The 21,732-nt window shown below is 46.3% G+C and overlaps 1 protein-coding gene across 6 annotated transcripts in view; it reads left to right on the forward strand.

The window, feature by feature from the left end:
* The window catches only part of PHACTR1 (phosphatase and actin regulator 1), a 586,996-nt gene that overhangs the window by 277,976 nt on the left and 287,288 nt on the right, over window positions 1–21,732 (forward strand). Inside the window, exon 1 of one of the 6 annotated variants that reach the window (XM_062184614.1) lies at window positions 20,905–21,160. The exons of the other annotated variants lie outside the window; for them this stretch is intronic. Coding sequence (XP_062040598.1) covers window positions 20,905–21,160 — 256 coding nt within the window. Of the gene's footprint in view, window positions 1–20,904; window positions 21,161–21,732 lie in introns of those variants that run through there. 6 annotated transcript variants of the gene reach the window in all.

A 21,732-nucleotide genomic window follows, 5' to 3' on the forward strand; every position in this document is an offset into this window, starting at 1 on the left:
CATCCAAGTATAAAATGCTCATCATGATTTATCAGAATTACCAAGTAAAATTCAATATATCAAAATTATAACTAGAGATTTTGTGAAAACACATTTTTCTTAGTAACCTAAAAGTATAGTGCAGATTTAAACAATTCAACTAACATATTTTTGTTAATGTCCACATTCAGCAATTAAAGGCTACATGCTTTTTTAAATAATGCATGGGCCATTTAACCAGAATGCCTAGTCCTAGGCATTAGGCACAGGCACTTGCCCAGCCGTTAAGCCATTTGTTAGGATGATGCCTGGATCCCATAAGGAAGCACCTTGGTTCAAGTCCTGGCTCTGCTCCTGACTCTGGCTTCCTGGCGATGCACACTGTACGAAGCAGCAGGTGATGGCTCAAGTAATTAGGTCCCTGCTACCTATGTGGGAAACTTGGATTGAGTTCCTGGTCCCTGGCTTTGGCCTAGCCCAGCCTAGGCCATTACAGGCATTTGGGGAGTGAATGAACAGATGAAAGATCTATGTCTCTGTCTTTGTTTTTCTGCCTTTCAAGTAAATACATAAGTATTTAAAATAATAGTAAATTGGTTAGAAACTAGATATACAAGTCAACAAATTCCAAACTACTAATATCATGCAAAGCATTATCTCTGAAATTCAATAAAGCTTAAAATCAATACTAAAACATTACCCAAAATGTCTTTGGGGATAAATACATAAGAAATTCATACAATTCATGTAATCCATCATTCATACATCCATATAAATTATGAAATATTTAGAACCAAACAGTAATTTTAAGCTTCAAATGTGCTTAGAGGGAAATTTATGTATTAGGAAATAATATTTAAAGTTAATGAACCATGCTGTCAACTGAAGAAATTAGAAAGAGACAACAGAGCTAACAAAAGGAAGCATAGAAATAAGAGATGAACTTAGCAGAAAGGATACAAGATACAAGAAGACAAATAGATCAAAAACATACCAACGTTTTGGAAAATATTAATAAATGAACAAATCTTTGGTGAGATCCATTACTAACAAACAAGTGAAAGCATATACAAAGAATATTAGAGAATATTTAACAGATAATTTTAAAACATCTTTAAGGAGTAATGTGATGAATTTTATGCATGCAAACTTGGAAAGTTAGGTAAAATTTTGAGATAGACTATAAATTATCAAGATTGAAGAATCAGCAGAAAACTGAAATTTCTTTTGTCACTACAGAAATAGAACTCATGATTTAAAAAATCTGTCAACCAAAAAATCACTAGATCCAAATATGTTGCTGGAGAGTTTTAATTAAACATTCAAGAAGAGTTCCTTTCAGTTTTACACACTACTCCAGAGACTAAATGCATAGCCTCTTTCTTCTACACACTGTTCAAGGAAATAGAATAAAAAGAATGTTTCACAAATTCTTTCATGAGAGGAATGCAATGCTTTTATGAAAACTGAACAGGGACCACATGAGAGAGAAAATGTATAGATCAATCTAACTTATGAACATAAATGCAAAACCCTAAATGTAACATTTTAAACCAGGGTCAACAAGGAATTTAAAATGATACTATAGTCAATTGGAATGTTCCCAAGAATGTGGGATTGGTTTAACCTAGGAAGTCTATTTAGGATTTGACCATAATATATCAAAGAGAAAAAAAAAAGCAGTGATCATATCAACAGATGAATAAAAACATTTCGTATAATTCAGCAAACTGGAATATGACAAAGTCAGCTTTAGAATTCATTTGAGGCTGGGGGCGACATTGTGGAGCGGTAGATTAAGCCATGGCTTGCAAGGCCAGCATCCCATATTGAAGTGCCAGTTTGAGTCCTGGCTACTCTGCTTCTGATCCAGCTTCCTGCTGATGTGACCAGGAAGGCGGTAATAGATGGCCAAAGCATTTGGGATCTCTGCCCCCAACAGTCTTTCTCTCTTTCTCTTATTCTCACTCTCTTGCTCTTTCTGTGTGTGTGGGGGGGGGGGGGGCTCCCTCTCTCTTCCCATCCATCATTCTGCCTTTCAAATAAATAAATAAAACAAATATTTAAAAAGGAAGTAGGCCGGCACCGCGGCTCGCTTGGCTAATCCTCTGCCTGTGTCACCTCAGGTTCTAGTCCCGGCTGGGGAGCCGGGTTCTGTCCCAGTTGCTCCTCTTCTAGTCCAGCTCTCTGCTATGGCCCGGGAGGGTAGTGAAGGATGGCTCAGGTCCTTGGTTCGTGCACCCTCATGGGAGACCAGGAGGAAGCACCTGGCTCCTGGCTTCAGATCCGTGCAGCACGCCAGCTGTAGCGGCCATTTTGGGTGAACCAACGGAAAAGGAATACCTTTCTCTCTGCCTCTCTCTCTCTGTCTAACTCTGCCTGTCAAAATAAATAAATACATAAAGGAAGTCAATGAGGAAGGAACATACTATGCGCTAAATAGTACTCAGGGAGAAATGACTCCACATATTTTAAAAAATTAACCTGACTTTCTATCTCACATATATAAAAACAAATTCTGGCTAGGTCAGTGATTTAATATGTAAAACAAAGCTTTGAAACATTTACAAGAGAATACAGCTGAAGATCATATGCTATTTTATAGGAAAGAATTTTTTTAAAAGTCTAATAACAGAAGAAAACAATGTAAGGCATTTTGTATGACAAAGAACTCACAAGAAAAATTTTAACTGAAAAACTTGTATTACATGTAAAGCTCATAAATGATAGTTATACCAGAAGAAAAACAAAGAGTCTATTTAAAATAGAAAAAAGAAAAGATTAATAACCAAATAGACAAAAATATCAATAATTTGCAGAAAGATAAATCTAAATATGTAACAAGTAGTCAGGATATAGCACTTCCAGCACACTGAAAAATCAATTAAAATGATGATGAGGTGGGAAGGGAAAGTTTCCCGCACTTGTGATGAGATGGTAATTGTTAGAATCACCTTGAGACTTATCTGTCAATTTATAGCTAAGCTAAAGATGTGCATATCCTAGGACATGGCTATTGCAATTCTTATTACATCCTTAGAGAAAGTGTTGTATCAAAGTAGAAAAGAAAATTGTATCATATGTCCACTGGTACAGTGTCTGTAGTTGCCAAAAATTTTGATACTAACTAAATCACCCTTCCACCCTACATATAAAGCTTGCTAAAAAGCTTTTTTTACATGGTAAGTTGCTAGCTAGCAATTCAGACTCAAGTTAAGATACACATGTCCCACATCAGAGTGCCTGGGTGTGAGTCTCAGCCCTAGCTCCTGACTCCAGCTTCCTGCCAAAGCAGATTCTGGGAGGAACCAGTGTTGGCTCAAGGAGGTGGATGCTTGCCACAACCTGGGAGACCCAGATTGAGCTCCTGGCTTCTGGCTTCAGGCTACTCTGGCTCTGGCTGTTGTGGGCATTTGGAGAATGAAACAGTGGATGGGAGTTTCTCTAGATGGATGGATGGATGGATGGATAGATGGATGGATGGATAGATAGATAGATAGATAGATAGATCCCTCGCTCTGCCTCTCAAATAAATGAAAAAAAAAAATCTCTATGAGAAGTTGTGGTATAACCATATATTACATTAATAGAGCAGGAATTTTGAATGAACTAGATTTACATGAATCAACCATTAGTTCTTTTCTCAAAAAGGATTTATTCATTTATTTGAAAAGAAAAGTTACAGAAAGAGAGAAAGAAAGAATGAGAGATCTTTCATCTGCTGACTCCTCCCCAGATGGCTTCAACTACCAGGGCTGGGCCAGCGTGAAGCCAGGAGCCCAAACTCCATCTTGGTCTCCCATGTGGATGACAGGGGTCCAAGTACTGGGGCCATCCTCTGCTGCTTTTCTAGGCCCATTAGCTGGGGGCTGGATTAGGAAGTGGAGCAGCTGGAACTTGAACTGATGCTCATATGGGATTCAGGCATTGCAGGCAATTGCTCAACCTGCTGTGCCACAACACCAGCCCCAACATGCATTAATCTTATAATACAATATTGAATTAAATGTGTTGCATAATATTTAAAATGTTATATCTCTTGTTTGGACCTCACAAAGCAATATTATGCAATGCTTGCAAACGCATATACACACATATGATAAAAACACAAAAATATAGACAGCTCCTCAACATGAACTTCAGAATAGTAATTGCCTCCAGGAAAGGGAGTGGGGAAAGAGAATCAGTGGTCTTTTGCTATATCTGTAATTTGTATTCCTTTATGTTCTTTGTAAAGCACTAAAATAGCTAGTATACAATGCTGACGTATTCAGTGTTTATTTGTTTTTTAAAATGTATTTTAAAGGCCAAATGGCATGGCTGACACCGCGGCTCACTAGGCTAATCCTCCACCTGTGGCACAAGCACCCGGGATTCTAGTCCTGGTCGGGGCGCCGGATTCTGTCCAGGTTGCTCCTCTTCCAGGCCAGCTCTCTGCTGTGGCCCGGGAGTGCACCCCATGGGAGACCAGGAGGAAGCACCTGGCTCCTTGCTTTGGATTGGCACAGCATGCCGGTCATAGTGGCCATTTTGGGGGTGAACCAACGGAAAAGAAAGACCTTTCTCTCTGTCTCTCTCTCTCACTGTCCACTCTGCCTGTCAAAGGAAGGAAGGGAGGGAGGGAGGGAGGGAGGAAAGAAGGAAGGAAAGGTCAAATGGCAGAGAGGAGAGAGATCGATCTTCCATCTTCTGGTTTATTCTACAAGAGCCAGGCCTGGGCCAGGCTGAAGCTAGGAGCCTGGAACTCCATCCAGTTCTCCCACGTGGTGGCAGGAATCTATGTACTTGAGCCATAATCCATTACCTCCCAGGATGCACCGGTCAGAAGCTGGATTGGAAATACAAGAGCCAAGACTCAAACCTGCATTCCAATATGGGATGTGGGTGTCCCAAGTGGGACTTAACCCACTGCACCACAAGGCATGCCACAGTCCCTTCCAAATAAGTCATGCACACATGGTATTATTGTATTCTCTGTCTTTTTTACCTTTCAAATATGTCATGAAGAAAACTTCAATACTTAGAATGTTGCAATAAATGCTCAATTAGCAGTAAGTCCCAAGGTGGCTCAAGGACAGAGCAGGTAACTCTTACTCAAGATAAGGAGTCTTTGGTACACTCAGTAGAAGACCCCTTTGGTACACTCAGCGTGGTAGAAGGAACGAGAAGGCGGCTTCCTGGGGAGAGGAGGAAATAGCACGCATGAAGCCTGGACAAGCGTGGTGTCGCTGGGGAGCTGTGAGACAGGTGTGGCAGCTACCCAGGAAGCCGTAGGAGGTACAAGGATGGAGGAAGATCAACCTAAGGGGAAGATCAGCCCCACCTGTCTGTAGGTCGAGACTGGGTTTCTTTGAAAAGTGAAATGCCCGGCCGGTGCCACAGCTCACTAGGCTAATCCTCCACCTGTGGCACCAGCACACCGGGTTCTAGTCCCGGTCAGGGCACTGGATTCTGTTCCGGTTGCCTGTCTTCCAGTCCAGCTCTCTGCTATGGCCCAGGAAACCAGTGGAGGATGGCCCAAGTGCTTGGGCCCTGCACCTGCATGGGAGACCAGGGGAAGCACCTGGCTCCTGGCTTCGGATCAGCAGGGTGCGCTGGCCGCAGTGGCCATTGGGGGGTGAACCAACGGAAAAGGAAGACCTCTCTCTCTCTCTCTCTCTCTGTCCATTCTGCCTGTCAAAAAAAAAAAAAAAGTGAAATTCCCACTGCAAGCTCCCGCTTACATCTAGAGTGTAGCCGACACAATCAGTTCTTTATGCCTCTTCCCTTCTCACGATGTCCTTCCAGGAGTTACAATTTAAGCTGTGGTGGAGTCAGAGAGTTGCAGTTTTGGGAGGCATTAGTGATCACCTGTTAGTTCATAGTCCAGACTCCTCATTTTGTCAACCAAACTATTGAACACTTTGAGGGTGTGCCCCTCTGGAGGTTTTTAATCTTTGTGACTCGAGCTGGCTCTCTGGGAGACTGGATTCCTGGGGAAGGTTTATGAAGAGTCGAGAGAAAGAATGTGTCAGGGGAAGTTGTTTATTGGTAGAAAATTGTACAGATAGGTGCTTAATAAATCACAAAGAACGCTGATGGGTTTTTTAAAAAGCAGTTTCAATTTAATTGAGAGGGAGAGAGACAGAGAGCTTCCATCTGCTAATTCATTTCCCAAATGCCCACAACAGCTGGGGCTGGGCCAAACCACAGCTGGGAGCCGGAAACTCAGTCCAGGTACCTTATGGGGCGGGGGCAGGGACCCGATTACTTGAACCGTCACCGCCACTTCACCAGGTATGCAATATCAGGAAGCTGGAGTCCAGAGCTGGGACCTGAACCCAGGTCCTCCAGCGTGGGACATGATGCCTTAATCCCTAGGCCAAATACCTGCTCCCACTGATAGATGTTCAATTATGAAAATTACTAATAAAAGAAGTTGTCTTGAAACTCATTTTCTGAAAAAGGAGACGGGGTGCCATCTCACTCTCTACCCAACTTTGGATACTTTTCATCATAAATAAGAGAAGAATCAGGGAGAAGAATTAATAAGGCTTGGTGCTGTACGTGGAAGATGAAGGAGGGATCGTAGATTGTGCACAAGGACTCAGGCCCACGTGGCTGGGAGGAAAGGGTGGCCTTGGAAGGAGAATGGTTTGCACAAGAGAGGATGACAGTGGTTGGGCGTGGAGCGTTGAAGGTCAGAACATGACACTCCAAACCACCACCTCCTGCGGTAGCTGGTAAGCATCACCAAGTCTTTCTCAAGGCTTCTCTGCAATGTTCCGAAATAGAGTTCTTCCCACAAGAGGTTCGTCTCTCTTCCTGATTCATCTCTACCGCTCAGCAGAGACCTGGTAGCCTAGAAAGGGAAATCCACTCGAGTGGCCCCATTCTGGAGAAGGACTCTTGTGTTTCTGGTCTTCTTTCCTCCATCTCACTTTGGTTTGAAACCTTTCTCAACATCTTGCTTGAACAGGTAGATTAGAATGTCCGTGGAGAGTTCTTCTCATCTGTAAGATGGTTGCTGCTGGAGATGGCGTCTAGGTGACATTCACAGATGATCAGCTCAGACAGTCTGTGTAGTCACTTCAATCTGGATTCAAATTGGTCTGGATGTTTTTAAAGGTGCACTTATTTGGGGGTGGCATTGAGGTGTAGCAGGGAAAGCCACTGCCTGCAATGCCAGCTTCCTATATAGGCACCGGTTCCAGTCTTGCTTGCTCCACTTCTAATCCAGATCCTGATAATGTGCCTGGGAAAACAATGGAGGATGGCCCAAGTGTTTGGATCCCTGCCACCCATGTGGGAGAACTGGAAGAAGCTTCTGGCTCCTGGCTTTGGCTGGGTCCAGCCCTAGCTTGGCAGCCATCTGCAGAGTGAACCAGTGGCTGGAAGATTTCTCTTTCTCTCTGTGTCTCTCCCTCCCTCTCTGTAACTCTGACTTTCCAAAAATATAAAAAAAGAAATACATACTTATTTATTCGAAAGGCAGAGTGTCAGAGAGAGAGAGGAAGAGAGAGAGAGAGAGATATCTTACATCTGCTGGTTCACTTTACAAATGCTGCAATAACCAACGATGGGCCAGGTTGAAGCCAGGACCCTGGAACTCCATCTGGGTCTCCAACAAGAATGACAGGGCCCCCAAGTACTCAGGCCATCTTCCACTGCTTTCCCAGAAACATTAGCAGGAAGCTGGATTGGAAGCGGAGCAGCCAAGACTCAAACCAGCACTTGGATATGAGATGCCAGCATAGTAAGCAGTGGCTGAACCTGCTACACCACAATGCCAGCCCCCAAGTCTATATTTGAAGGAGAAGATTTTATTGACTCATTCATTCATGACTGCAATGGTTACCGATCTAAACAGTTCTGGGAAGTCTCCTCAGGGTATCAAACCTACACTGATATTTACAATTAGCACCAGACTGTAAATTATAAGTAGGGACCCCTTCCTTCCTGGGTGATCCTGCTTGTCCTTTATCCCACTTGAAGTTCAGGTCACACTGGAGAGCACAGAGCACACTGCCACCTCTCAGCACCCAAGGCAGCGTCGGGCAAAGCAAAGGTGCCTGCATGTTCCCTCAGCTGTCTGATTTCTTTCTTGACCACAAAATGCCGCTGCATACTACAAAGCATGGTATAAATTCCCACTGCTTTTTTTGGTTAGCAATTACAAACATGCATTTACCAAAAATAGCTCAATTCCTTTTTTTTTATAATACTCCATGCCACCTGGAAACATCTGTATCTCTCATTTTTTAGCACTTTAGTGAAACCAGAGGAAAACTCTAAGCACAAAGCAGTCCCGATGATTATCGTATGTCACCTGTAGTACCCTCATGCATGGTGACATAAATGACAGAACCTGTCTCTGTTGGAAGAGTCACTTACGATGGAAGCAGTGTCAGCCACTGGTTGATCATGTGCAATGATCAAAAACCAAGCTACATTTTTCCCAGTGCCTGCCACGGGAGCTCACTCTAAATGAATTTAATGATGGGTAATAGTTCCCAAACTGTGTATAAAATGTTCTAAACAACTCACAGTTGATGCCATACACACCATTTAAGGAAAATTAGCAGACCCTAGTAGACAAACACGCTAGTATGTCCTCTATGGGTTCATGAACATATAAGCAACACACATGTGAATACCTGGGCCATATCTGAGGACTCTGCCTTTGGAAAATCAAATTCGGGCTGTTGGGCAATGTTTACATCTCTCACTTGCAACCAAACAGGAGTGTTTTATATACATATATATTTACATACACATATATATGCATATATATTATATATATAAGCATTTATTTATTTATTTGAAAGTCAGAGTTTCAGAGACAGAAGCAGAGACAGAAAGAGAGGTCTTCCATCCACTGGTTCATTCCCCAGATGGCTGCAACAGCCAGGGCTGGGCCAGTCTGAAGCCAGGAGCCAGGAGTTTCAACCAGGTCTCCCACATCGGTGGCAGGGGCACAAGCACTTAGACCACTTTCTGCTGCTTCCCCAGCCCATGAGCAGGAAGCTGGATCGGCAGTGGAGCAGCCAGTGGGATGCCGTCATTGCCAGCACAGTGGTTTTACCCGCTATGCTACAATGATGGCTCCAAGTCTTTTCTTTGTTTTAAACATTTATTTATTTAGTTGAAAGGCAGAATTGAGAGAGAGAGAGAGAGAGAGATCTTCCATCAGCTGGCTTACTCCCCAAATGGCCACAATGGCTGGACTTTGGCCAGCCTGAAGCCAGGGGCCTGGAACTCCATCTGGGCCTCCCATGTGGGTGGCAGGGGCCCAAGTCCTCAGGTCATCTTCTGCGGCTTGTTGTGGGTAAGGTGAAGTTGAGGTGAGGGTATAGTTGTGTAGGAGGTAGCTTGCGGGGCTTCTTTGCCTTTTATAAACTTGAGAAGCTCCAGGGACATCAGGCTGGAGCCCACGGCTTGTCTTAGCATCAGGGGCTCCCCCCGTGAAGACAAGCGGCTAATTTTGCCATGGAATAGAGGGGATGATGGAAAACGGACTTCATGTAGTTAATATTTTTGCAAAACTCATTGTCAGCAGTTTCTATATCTTAGATATGATAAAGTATAAAGCCATGTTGATTTATTCTGTATGGATTCAGAATGCTGCTTTCGTTACTCTCATAATTCACACTTTCTTTATAGAATTGATCCTTTTCATTGAATAATTCTGTATTCTTCATCCATTTTTACCCAAAGATGGCATGCTGAAAATATTTTTAAAAATAAATGTCTTGCAAGGTTTTGGATGGAGAGAATATGCATTTCAGTACTTTTTGAAATATCTGTAAAATAGATGGGTTTACTTCTAGTGCAAATAGGTCGATTTTCACAAATATAACAGGCGTGCTCTTCATCTTTAGGAAATTCTTCAGGAATTTTTTTCTAGGTTGGCCTGGAAAGATATTTTGGCGGTTGCGACAGCCTCTTTCCTCTGTGCAAGTTTCTGGCCAATAGCGCGCTACAGTGGAGCGCGGATATATGCCTGGCCTGCATTCCTTGCAGATCTGGGCTCTGTCATGTCTATACAGTACGGTGTCATGCAATTTCATCTCTCTGGCTTCCTCCTGGGGAGGTGGTGGCCAGAATACCTCAAACCTTGGAGGAGTTATGAGGATTAAATGGTAAAACTTTTTGTTAAAGATATGAACTCTACATGGAATATGCAATATTATATAACATTGAATTTTAATATGCATTTAATATAGTTAAGTATATTGTATAAATGAATACAGTTAACGTTTTCATAAATAAATGCACAGCAGATTTCTCAAATACACTGGACTCAAGCCGAATGATGCAACCCTCTCTCTTTCCCTTCCCCTGACAATAACAATAGTCTGCTTTCATTTGCAAATTAATCGTTGTTATCCTGAATGGGTTTTTTGAGTATTGCACTCCCTGCTCTAGTACACAATACATGCGTCTCTATTCAACAACACTCTAAGATAATCTCTCTTTAGACTGTTACCTTCTTTAAAATAGTATTAAATTTATTTATGAGAGAGAGAGAATGCCCACATGTGCTGATTCTCTCCCCCAGTGCCTACAATATCCAGAACTGGGCTGGGGCTGGGCCAGGCTAAAGGTTGGAGCTGGGAACTTGATCCTGATCTTCCAGGTGGGTGGCAGGGACCCAATTCCCAGAGCCAACACTGCTGCCTTCCAGGATCTGCATTAGCTGGGACCTGCAGTCAGGAGTGGAACCAGCATCCTAACCAGTAGGCAAAATGCCTGCCCCCTCTTAGTTTTTACCCTTCAATTGCTATAGACAATATCCCTTCCACATGTGTAAGATGATGATAAACCATTGTTGTAATAATTTGTGTTGATATAATATGTATCACAGAGGAACCAGCTCGATGGAAATAAAAGAGAGGAAAATAAATACGATTCCTCTTCCGCATGGCTTCTATGCTGTAAAAACTTGTTTTGGGCGTGCACCAGATCACAGGATCCTTAGCACTGGGAAGAGACTACAAGCTGGCTTGTTAGAAGCAGAGCTGTGCCTTTGATTGTTCACTTCACAAGTCTTAGAGCATAGTTTCATGTTTTCCTCCGTGAATTAGAAGATCTCGTTTTGCCTTGAAGAGATCATTTGCATGGTTTACTTTTATGCACCTGCAGTCCCCATTTAAAATCTCCCCGCAGCTTGCTGCCCACACACACAGCAGTCAGGTTTCCTGGATAACTAACGTTCTCACACTTGGAAAAAAGGGGCCAGTGTGTGTTTCTTGCCAACGGTACATTAGCCTATTACCTTCATGTTCACCTGCTAGGTGCAAACAATTGTGATTCTGTCCCAGTGGCCAATTATCATTAGCTGACCGTGAGCTTTTGTTAGGCAGCCCTGAGGGGCTGGCCCATTGTAGACAGGGTCCAGGAACATACCATGGGTGAGGATAACAAGTGCAGCCTGTTTTACAAATTGAAAGGGCAGGAATCTGCCAATATGGATGATGGATAGGAACCTGGGCAGCCTATTTTTATCCCTGTTCTCTTTACCACCAGCGGCTCTGCTCTGCGTGGCAGCCAAGGTTTCTGTGTCCTGTGCCTGTAGTCAGATAACCTTTCTCGCTTGTGCTTTATGAGGCCATATGCTTCTGTCCTAAAATAGAGCAGAGGGTCCTCTGAAGAAAAGCTACCCATCAGCTCCCTGCGTGCCCGTGGGATGTCTGCAGGAGGAAAGGTGCTTGGCCCTGCAACATATTTTGGTTCGGATTTCTACTTGGCAAAATGCTAATTTGCGTAACCCAGGGAATTTGTTTAATCTCATTGAGCTGCTGCTTCCCGCTGTGTCCAATGGAAATCATCATTCCATCTGCTGCTGGTGGTGCTGAGTGAATAAGGTCACACGCATGTCCGTCATTGCTGCGTTTGGCTTGCTGGGCTCCATCATACCACCGTAAAGTCAGCGCCAAAATGCCAGTATCTGGAAACAGTCCTACTACATGGCCAGGGTGGGTCAGCGGGTAGGCTTGGCTCCTCTCTGCCTTACTCCAGAACCCACATGGAAGCAGCAGCCACCGCCTTGAACTTCAGCTCATCACTCCTAGGTCAGAACTGGTCACCTGGTCCAACCACCTACAAGGGATCTGGTTGTATGTACTGCAGCTCTGTTAGGTACCTGGAGACCCTGCATCAGAAATATTTGGGGGGCAACGTTAATATCTATGATATGTCTTTTACAAAAGTAAGACCATTTGATGGTTCTCTGAACTTTGATTTTCTCATTCAACAATATATTATGGAAATCCTTCCAAGTCAACTTGTTTAGATCTAAGTCATCGTTTTTAGTGTCATTGTGGTATAAATATCACATCAAAATCATATAATCATATAAAAATCATAAAATCATATAAAAATCACATTGTGGTATAAAATTTATGTAGTCGCTTCTTTATTGGTAGACTTCCTGTTTAATTTATTACCTTGCAATATAAATATACTAACACCTTTTTGTTCTGATGCTTTTATTTCCATAGGATAAATATCTAGAAGTATCTAAATCTGTGAGAAAGAAGCCTGATTCTAAAAGAAAACATAAGGCTGTGTTTAAATGACTATGAATCTTATTTAAATGGAGTTTATAATTTGGAGCAAAATATCAAGAAATGAATGTCTTAGAACTACCAGAATTCTCACTAATGTCTGACAATTCTCAACCTCTACCTAATCTATCCTCTACTGCGGGGCTTCAAAAAGTTAAAAAAATATGGAAATGCTACAAACTTTTAAACATTTGAAAGTGGAGAGAGAGAGAGAGAGAGAGAGAGAGAGAGAGAGAGAGAGAAACAGAGATCCTACCCCTGGTTTACTCTCCAGATGCCCATAATAGCCGGGGTGACTGAAGCTAGGAGCCGGGACTCAGTCAGGTCTCTCAGGTGAGTGGCAGGAACCCAACTACTTGAGCCGTAACGTGCTACCTCCCATGGAGTGTGTGAGCAGGAAGCTGGAATCAGGAACTGGGACCAGGAGTCCAACCCATCCTGTGTGGGACGTGACCCTCTAACTTGCATCTTAATTGCTCATAGTAGCTTCCTATTCCAGTTTTCTATGAATTTTTTGAAGTTTCTTCATTTTTTCTCCAGGCATGAGCAGCAATACCTGACCTCAAAGTTTTTTTAAAAGAAAACTCATTTTTTTAAATGTTTGTTTATTTTCATCTACTTGAAAGGCAGAGCAAGAGAGAGAAAGATATTTTCCATGTGCTGTTTCACTCCCCAAATGCCTTCGACAGGCAGGCCAAAGCCAGGAGCCTGGAACTACTTCCAGGTCTCCCATATGGGTGACAAGGGCTCAATCACTTGGGCCATCATCTGCTGCCTCCCAGGATGCGTTAGCAGGAAGATGGATCAGAAGTGGAACAGCCGGGACTCAAACCAGCTCTCTGATGTTAGATATTATCAGATCTGTTATCAGATGTCAGGTTGGATATCAGCCTGTTAACTGGCACATCTGAGCCCGTGGGCATCCCAGGCAGCAGCTTAACTTGCTTCACCACAAGGCCCACCCCGATCCCAAAACGTTTAAGACGGAATGAGATCCTTCCTCGGATATTAGCAATACAGGCTTTATGAGCGCGTTATGTCACAAGACCTTAATTTCCCACTAGACCTGACCTTCTTCCTGTCAGAGTCACAAAAGCAGTAGTCACTCTGACAGCGCAGCCCGTTATGGAGAAAGCTGTTACAGACTTAAGGGCGAGACTGCTCCAGTCCTCTCCCTGTCCACGGTAGTGCAGAAAGATGGGACGCCTCCCAACATAATGCTGCCATCAAGAGACACCGGGAACCACACTCCAGTGCTTTTCCCTGGGTCACCTCTTTCTCCACCTGTGTTGTCTCAGTGCGTCCAACCTCCCCTCCTCATCCTGCGGCTCTCTGTTAAGTGCTTGCAGAATCATTTGCACACAACAATCCCTGAGTAAGCATAATTATCACAAGCCTGGAAGTAAAAATTGCTTTCTGTTCAAAATTTGGGGAACAATAACAACAACCAAAAAAACAAAATAACTTCTTAGCTAAAAAACAAAAACAAAAAAGGACCAAAAAATGCTGCTCACACCATGTAGATGTCACAACTCTATTTTTAAGAACTCAAGTTCCAAAAGCAGAGACGTGAAATGATTGGCACAAACCTGCTGTCCAGTAATATCTTTTTCTGGATCCTACAAAAAAAAAAAAAAAAAAAACCTGCCAGGTCGGATTAAGAAATAATAATGGGGCACTGCGGCTCACTAGGCTAATCCTCCGCCTGAGGCGCCAGCACCCCGGGTTCTAGTCCCAATTGGGGCGCCGGATTCTGTCCCGGTTGCTCCTCTTCCAGTCCAGCTCTCTGCTGTGGCCTTGGAGTGCAGTGGAGGATGGCCCAGGTCCTGGGCCCTGCACCCGCATGGGAGACCAGGAGAGGCACCTGCCTCCTGGCTTTGGATCGGCACAGTGCACCAGCCATAGCGCGCACTAGCCGGAGTGGCCATTTGGGGGTGAACCAACGGAAAAGGAAGACCTTTCACTCTGTCTCTCTCTCTCTCTCTCTCACTGTCCACTCTGCCTGTCAAAAAAAAAAAAAAAGAAAAGAAAAGAAATAAAAATAGAAAAGCTAAATCCCTAAGAATTTTAGCAAGAGGTTCCAAAACCCAATTTGAAGGAAAACACTGGGACAAGAAACCCTCGCTGGAAGAGAATGAATTTGCCATTTGTAAGCATGATGGCATCTCGCTGTGTGCTATCCAGGATGTAAGTCGTTCGTTGGTGCAGCGTCTCCACTGCATGGCCGCCACTCCCAGCGCTCTCTGTCCACAGCTGATTGCCATGGTTCTGCAGTGCTGGTGCTCAGACTCCCCTTATTTTACTGAGCAATGACCCCATGTGCAAGAGTAGTGGTGCTGGCAATTTGGGCATGCCAAAAAGAAGCAATAAAGTTCTTCCTTTAAGTGAAAAAATAAAAATTTTCCACTTGATAAAAAAAAGAATATGTTGAGCTTGCTAAGATCTGTGGTCAGAATAAAATAAAATACAAAGGGTTTGGAACTATCGGGTTTCAGGCACCCACGAGGAGTACTGGTATGTAGTCCCTATAGGTGAGGTGGGATTACAATACTAAATATGAAAAACCCTGGGAGCTCTGTCCGCTATTCATGACAGGCTTCTCTCATTCTATTCTTTTTTTTTTAAAAAAAATATTTTATTTATTTGAAAGATAGAGTTACAGAGAGAGGTAGAGGCAGAGAGAGAGGTCTTCCCATCCCACTGGTTCACTCCTGAGATGGCCGCAATGGCCGGAGCTGCGCCAATCCAAAGCCAGGAGCCAGGAGCTTCTTCAGGGTCTCCCACGTGGGTGCAAGGACCCAAGGACTTGGGCCATCCTCTACTGCTTTCCCAGGACATAGCAGAGAGCTGGATCGGAAGTAGAGCAGCCAAGACTAAAACTCGTGCTCATATGGGATGCCGGCGCTTCAGGCCAGGGCATTAACCCACTGCGCCACAGCGCCACAGCGCCGGCCCCTCATTCTATTCTATGCTTCCATTTAGTGTCTGCAAAAATCAAAGGACAAAAACCAAAACACTCAGATACAACACAACACACACACACACACAGCATAGCACAATTCTGTGTTCATGAACCAATGGGTAGCAATTTTTAATATTCTTAATTTGCACTTACATAAAATTAGTTTACAGTTCTAGTTACAACATACCAAATGTTTAGATCAAACCAGGAAGAATGCAGATGTTATTTTAACAAATTTATTTAATTTTATTTGAAAGGCGAGCCCGGAACTCCATCTGAATCTTCTACTCTGGTGGCAGGGGCCCAAGCACTTGGACTATCTTCCCCTGCTTTTCCACTGCATTAGCAGGGAGCTGGAGCAGAAGCAGAGCAGCTGGGACTCCAAGTGGCCCTCTGATGGGGAATGCGGGTGTTGTAGGCACAGGCTAAATCGGCTACACCACAACACTGGCCCCAGCTGTGGATCTTGTATTGGGAATAGAGCATATATTTGTTGTTCAGAGAGTGTATGAGTTTCCTGTGGCTGGTGCAGCAAGTCACCACAACGGGTATTTTCTCAGAAGTCCGAGTTGAAGGTGAGCCTCGATCCCTCCAGAGGATTGTTCTGTTCCTTGCCTTGCCCCAGCTTCTCAGACATTGGCATTCCTTGTGTCTACATCACTCTACTCTCCGTGTGCACTACATACCGTCTTCCCCTCTATCTGTGTCTCTCCCACGTGTGTCCTTTATAAGAACACTTGTCACTGCTGTAGAGCCCCCAGATAATCTAGGATGATCTCCTTATCTCGAGGTCCTTAACTTAATTACATCTGCAAAGACCCTGTTCTCAAATAAGGTCATGCTCACGTGTTCTAGGGATTTGATGGGCATATAGCTTTGGAATGGGGGTGGAAATCCAGCAAACCCACCTCGGAGAGGATGGGAACAAGGAAGGATACCCAGAGGCAAGCTGGAGTCTAAATCAAAGACCAAAAACTCTGAGGAAGGAAAAATGATTAAAAAAAAAAAAATTCTGTTCTTATGTCAAATATGTGTGGTGATTTTTTTTTAAAAACCCAAGCAGAGTATCTGTGCGTTCTGCACCCCTGGATTCAGCCAACCACAGATCTGAATGTGTACAGACTTTTCTCTCATCATTATCCCCTGCACACTGCAGAGTGACAACTGTTCATATTGTATTTACATGATCTGAGCTGGTAGAAGTCATCTAGAGAGGATCTGAAGTCCAGGGGAGGATTTCCATGGGATGCGTGCAAGTGCTATGCCACACTGTGTGAGGGACTTGAACGTCAGGGGACTTTGGTATCTGCGGGGGGTTCAGGAGCCAATCCTTTGCTAATATTGAGAGGCGACTTCTAAAGGGGACTTCAAAACATCCCTGGAACAGCAGGATTAAAAGAAACTTGTATTTTAGTGCCCCCAAGTTTGAAATCCATGCTTATGGAGAGGATGTCTTCAAAACATTCATGGAAATGCATATCATGAAAAAACTGCGTAGATTTCACTAAAATAAATATCTCTTTAAATTCTATCTTTCCGTGAACTTTTTGAAGAACCCTCACCTGCATTTTTGAATGGTTCCACTGCGTCTCCCTGACGTCATGTTTTGTCTTTCTACTCTGACCTTTTCATAAGAGTTAAAGCACTTTATGAGCCTTCCCAAATTTCTAGCCTTGGGCGTTTCCTTTATGCCTAATACCTGTGGGACATTAGAAACAGCAAGAAGCGTGGGCTTGGCCGAGAGCAGAACAAAACCGCAGTCTGCAGGTGATCACACACTGCTTCTTGCATCCAGACTTGGGGGGTTTCAAGGTCTGGGGTTGCCTGCACATCACCCTAATTGAGGAGAGCTCTGGGGAAGCCCAGTTTTCAGTGTCCCACCAGGCTAACGGTTTCCCTATCCTTGACCACCTCCCACCTCTCCGTGAACACCTCTAGCCCATGAGCTTGCATTCTCCCCATGCTGCTGCCGCCGACACCACCCTTTTGCCTTGGAAAACTCCCTCATTAGCTCCAGCTCTTGCACATCCACTTCCCTTGAATTCCCCTTGTACAGGGCTCTCTCTCAGATACTAAGTGCATCTTTCTCCAGGGCTGTTCCTAGTAACAAGCTTGCCACTTTCCAGCTCCCTGTGTCCTGTTGTTCTTGCAAGTCCTTTCATTGAGTGCATCTTCTTTCCCAGGACATGGAAAGCTTCTAGATCAGAAGTCCTAGCGATTATTTACGAGCCAACACACGTGTTCCTCTGCTAGACAGGGATGACCGTAACAGGCTGCTTCCTGGGTGGTGCTTCTCACCCCCTTACAGATTGCACTTTCTGGGGCACAGCTTGCAATGCTGCATTCTCACAAGCTCACAGAGCCCAGCTCTTCCTCTTCCGGTCCAGCTTCCTGCTAACGCACATCCCGGGAGGCGGTCATGATGGCTCACGTCCCGGGTTCCTGCCTCCCAGGTGGGAGACCTGGATGGAGTTCTAGGCTCCTGCTTTTGGCCTGGCCCAGTCCCAGCTGTTGTGGGCATTTAGGGAGTAGACCAGGAGAGGGAAGATATCTTGTATCTCTCTCTCTCTCTCTCTCTCTCTCTGCCTTTCAAATAAAAATAAAACTAAATTAAAATTTTTTTAAAAACCAGCTCTTCGCATTGAGAGTATAAGGACATTAGAACAGTGGGTATCAGAATACTTCCCCAAGGTGGTGTTCAGTTTCACTCAGGGTACAGAGCAAGGTCAGGAGGCCCTGCTGCATCCTTGGGCAGGTGGTACAGGAAGCCACTAGATGTGGCCAGGACTAGGAGGAACTGCCCCAGGTCTCCGTCTTCTCACCTTTTGTTGTTACAATAGGAGATAGCACTTCGCAGCTACTCCATCCGGGCATTCAGCCTGAGACACTAAAATGCACGCATCCTTTATGAGCAGCATGGTTTGCCAGATCTTTGCACGATAGTGGCAATGTCCTATTATCTGCCCTATCCTCTATCAAGGCCCCTACCCACAGGTGGCAGTTGAGCCCCTGAAGCATTGAACTTGAATCTGAATTAATTCAAATAGTCACATGTGGCAAGTGGATGGCACGTGGAAAGGGACATCAGAGGCTGCAAACTCAGGGAGGGCAAGTTAGGAAGCTGGCTCACCAGTCAAGGGAACTAGTGCTCCGTGGTAAGGCGGAGGCCTTTTAGACACTTCACTTGAATAGAGTTCCCACTCTTCCCTATACCAGCCTTTAATATTTGAGCCTATGGTGACTACTGTGTCAGGGTTCTCTATGCTACCATCACCAAGCCACTTGGCCAATTAACACAGAGACACGGAAAGCCGTTAGGTCCGGTTTAGTATTCAGCGAATGAATGAAAAATTGCTCTGGGCCCAGCTGTTTTAATAAGGCCAGACGGGGTTTAGGCAGGTCACCTGTTCAGACCTAGGGACAGAGTAAGGTGGGAAAGGCATGCAATTTAAAGAATTTTTCAGAAAAGATGGAATCCACTGCAAATATACAACCCCCTCTCCTCTTCTTTCAGAAGGGAGTTAAGAGGTGATTCAGTTTGGGGGAGAGGCTCGAGGAATAGAAAAAAAGAGAATGACAAATGTTTGCCTGTAACCCAACGCAACACATCCCCTGGTGCACTGAACCTGTCTGACCAACGGGGCCCTTGTCGTTGCTAAGATAAGGTTTCTAATGAGCTGGGGACCCAGTGATGTGAGTCTGACGCAAGCAGGTGCAGGGAGATTTACCTATGGCTGGTCTGGCTAGTCATCCGCTGGAGAAGGAAGACTAATTCCAGGCCATGACGGGCACTAGGAGGGACCAGCCAGGGTCGAATGAAAGACAGTGAGCCTCCCACACCTGCATTGCACTTCAGTCCCTGACATCTCGCTCTGGGGCCAGTGACAGCAGCCGCTCACCCGACTTGCTGAAGTGCAACAGGAACAATGAAAGCCTGCGCTGATCAGCACAGAGCAGTTTACACATGAGGTGGGTAACTGGCAGAGTAGCAGAGCCGGAGTGACCCGAAGCACATTCTAACCCAGCGATGTAACATCCCCTGGGCTTTGTGGACCCTTGCACCTGGGAGGTGAGCTGCACATGCAAGATTTGCCCAGCGGGAGGACACACCAGCCATGGCCTGCCTTTTGCGGAAGGGCCTGTCACTGGGCATTGTGAAATTAGCTCTGGGGAAGTTCCTGGAAACAACTGGTGGGGACGGGGCGTTCTTTAAGTGGCACTTCTTTGGTAGGCCAGGAAAGTGGCCAAGGGTTGTGACGCAGAGGGATGCGGCGAGGTGGGAAGAACACAGCATGGAGGCAGACACACCTGGCTATCCACACCTGTTTCTTAGCAAGATCACCTGGGAAACCTGTTAACGCTGCAGATTCCGGGGCCCTGCCCTGGTTTCTAAAGCCGACTCTCAGGGCTTGCAGCTCTCCAGAGCTCCTGTTCTCTGAACAAGCCTGTGGGGTGACTGTGTGAACGGGGGGCTTCTCCAACAGGTAAGGTAGGACTTGCAAACACCCGGGGTCAGGATTGGGCTGTGAACAGCCAGCTGGTTAGATGTAGTGTGATTTAAGAAAGGAAAGAAGAAAACTGTCGAGAACAAATCAAGGCTCAATAACTTGTAGCTGTTATTCTGGGCCCACTAGATTGGTCTTATCTAAGATCCTGCTCTCTCTTTGGAAAGACAGCTGTTTGCCGTGCTAAGCAGTAGTCACTGTGCCAAGACTCCTGGAGAATATTCAGCCACATTAATAGGGATCCCAAAGTTGTAAGTTGTTGTCACTGAGTATTGAAAAAAAAAAAATCAGTTCTTTTTTAAGGTGGATGTTAAGAACCCCGGGGTAAGGCCCCCTTCAGGTCGGGGGCGGGCGGTGGTGAGATCGCTGGAGATGTTGTTAACAGGTTGTCTGCTCCAGCCAAAGTCGGGGTTTGGGGCTGGGCACACCCGAGAAGGGCCATTTGTTCTGACCCGGGAGAGGCGCTTCCAGCCGGAGGGCTCCGAGCGCGGCCGCCTCCTGTGTGGCACATCTTGCTTTCATTTGGCAGCGTGCGGCTTGGAAAAGGGGGAGGGGGCTGGCGTTGTGCCCTGCCGCTCCGGAGCGAAGGGAGCTGCAAACCCCGCAGGCTCTCCCGTGCTGGTGCCGACACGGACGGAGGGTGGGGCTGCCGGAGGAGAGGATGCGCACGTGAGCCCCCGAGACAGAGAGGTGGGCGTGCAGCAGCTCAGGTAGGACGCGGCCCGGGCGAGGCCAGCTCGGCGAGGTCAAGACCCTTCGGCGCCCTCCCTGACCCGCCCCGCCGTCGCCGCCGCGGCGTTCCTGCAGGGCGGCGGGGGCGGGGCGGGGGCATGCGGGGCGCGGCGCAGGGGCGCGAGTGGCAGCGCGCGGGGGCCGGCGCAGCGCCAGGCCCCGGGCGCCGGGGCTCCGGATGGCCGAGCCCACGCGCGCCGCGAAGCCCGGGCGCTTTGCGCTCCGCTCGCCGCGCTGCAGGGAGGGCGCGGTGCCAGGCGCGAGCGCCCAGAAGCCCCCAAAGAGAGCTTTTTATCTGCCGAGGATGAAGCCCCCGAAGGAGCCCGCCCCCAGCAACAACAACAACAGCGTGTCCTTTGTGATCCACAGTCAACTGGGCAAGGAGATAAAACACATTTGCAGCAACTGCAGTCGGGGCGAGGACGCCCGGGACGGTGAGTGCCGGGGGGGCCCGTCGGGGGAGGCGGCTCTGCCGGGCCGCCGGGTTGGGGCCACCCCCGGAGGCTGCTCCCTGGAGAGCTGCGGGGACGCCCGCCGCCCAGAGCCGAACCCGGCTGGCAGCCGGATGCTCCCCAACACCAGGGCTTCGAAGCAGTTAAGGGAGCAACTCCGCGGCTCCCAGCACCTCTCCGTGGAAGGTGGAGTTCCAAGGGATCAGCTTAAGGAAATGTTACACCTGCTGTCTCCTTCCGGGCGCCCCCTAGCCGTGCAGCCTCCCTGCTCCATGATGGGCATGGGATTTTGCCGGGCTGCGATCCAGGTGCGGGCTTGGTTCGCGAGGCTGCACTTTGGAGAGAGAGGCCGCTTGGCCTCGGCGGCGCCCAGCGCCCTGGAGACTTGTGGAGTTGTTCAGTAATGGTCTGCTTAGACTGGAATACGGCCGCGATTTCTGGCCCGCGCCTGGTCCCTTGGGAATGGTGCCTACTGGCCATAGTCAGGGGAGGGGTCGCGCCCGCCGCCGCATCTTCCAGACGAGCCCACGCGTCCCCCCCAGATCCGCCGTGCA

The sequence above is a fragment of the Lepus europaeus genome, chromosome 3 (genome assembly GCF_033115175.1).
Source record: "Lepus europaeus isolate LE1 chromosome 3, mLepTim1.pri, whole genome shotgun sequence".
In the NCBI taxonomy this organism is placed as follows: domain Eukaryota; kingdom Metazoa; phylum Chordata; class Mammalia; order Lagomorpha; family Leporidae; genus Lepus; species Lepus europaeus.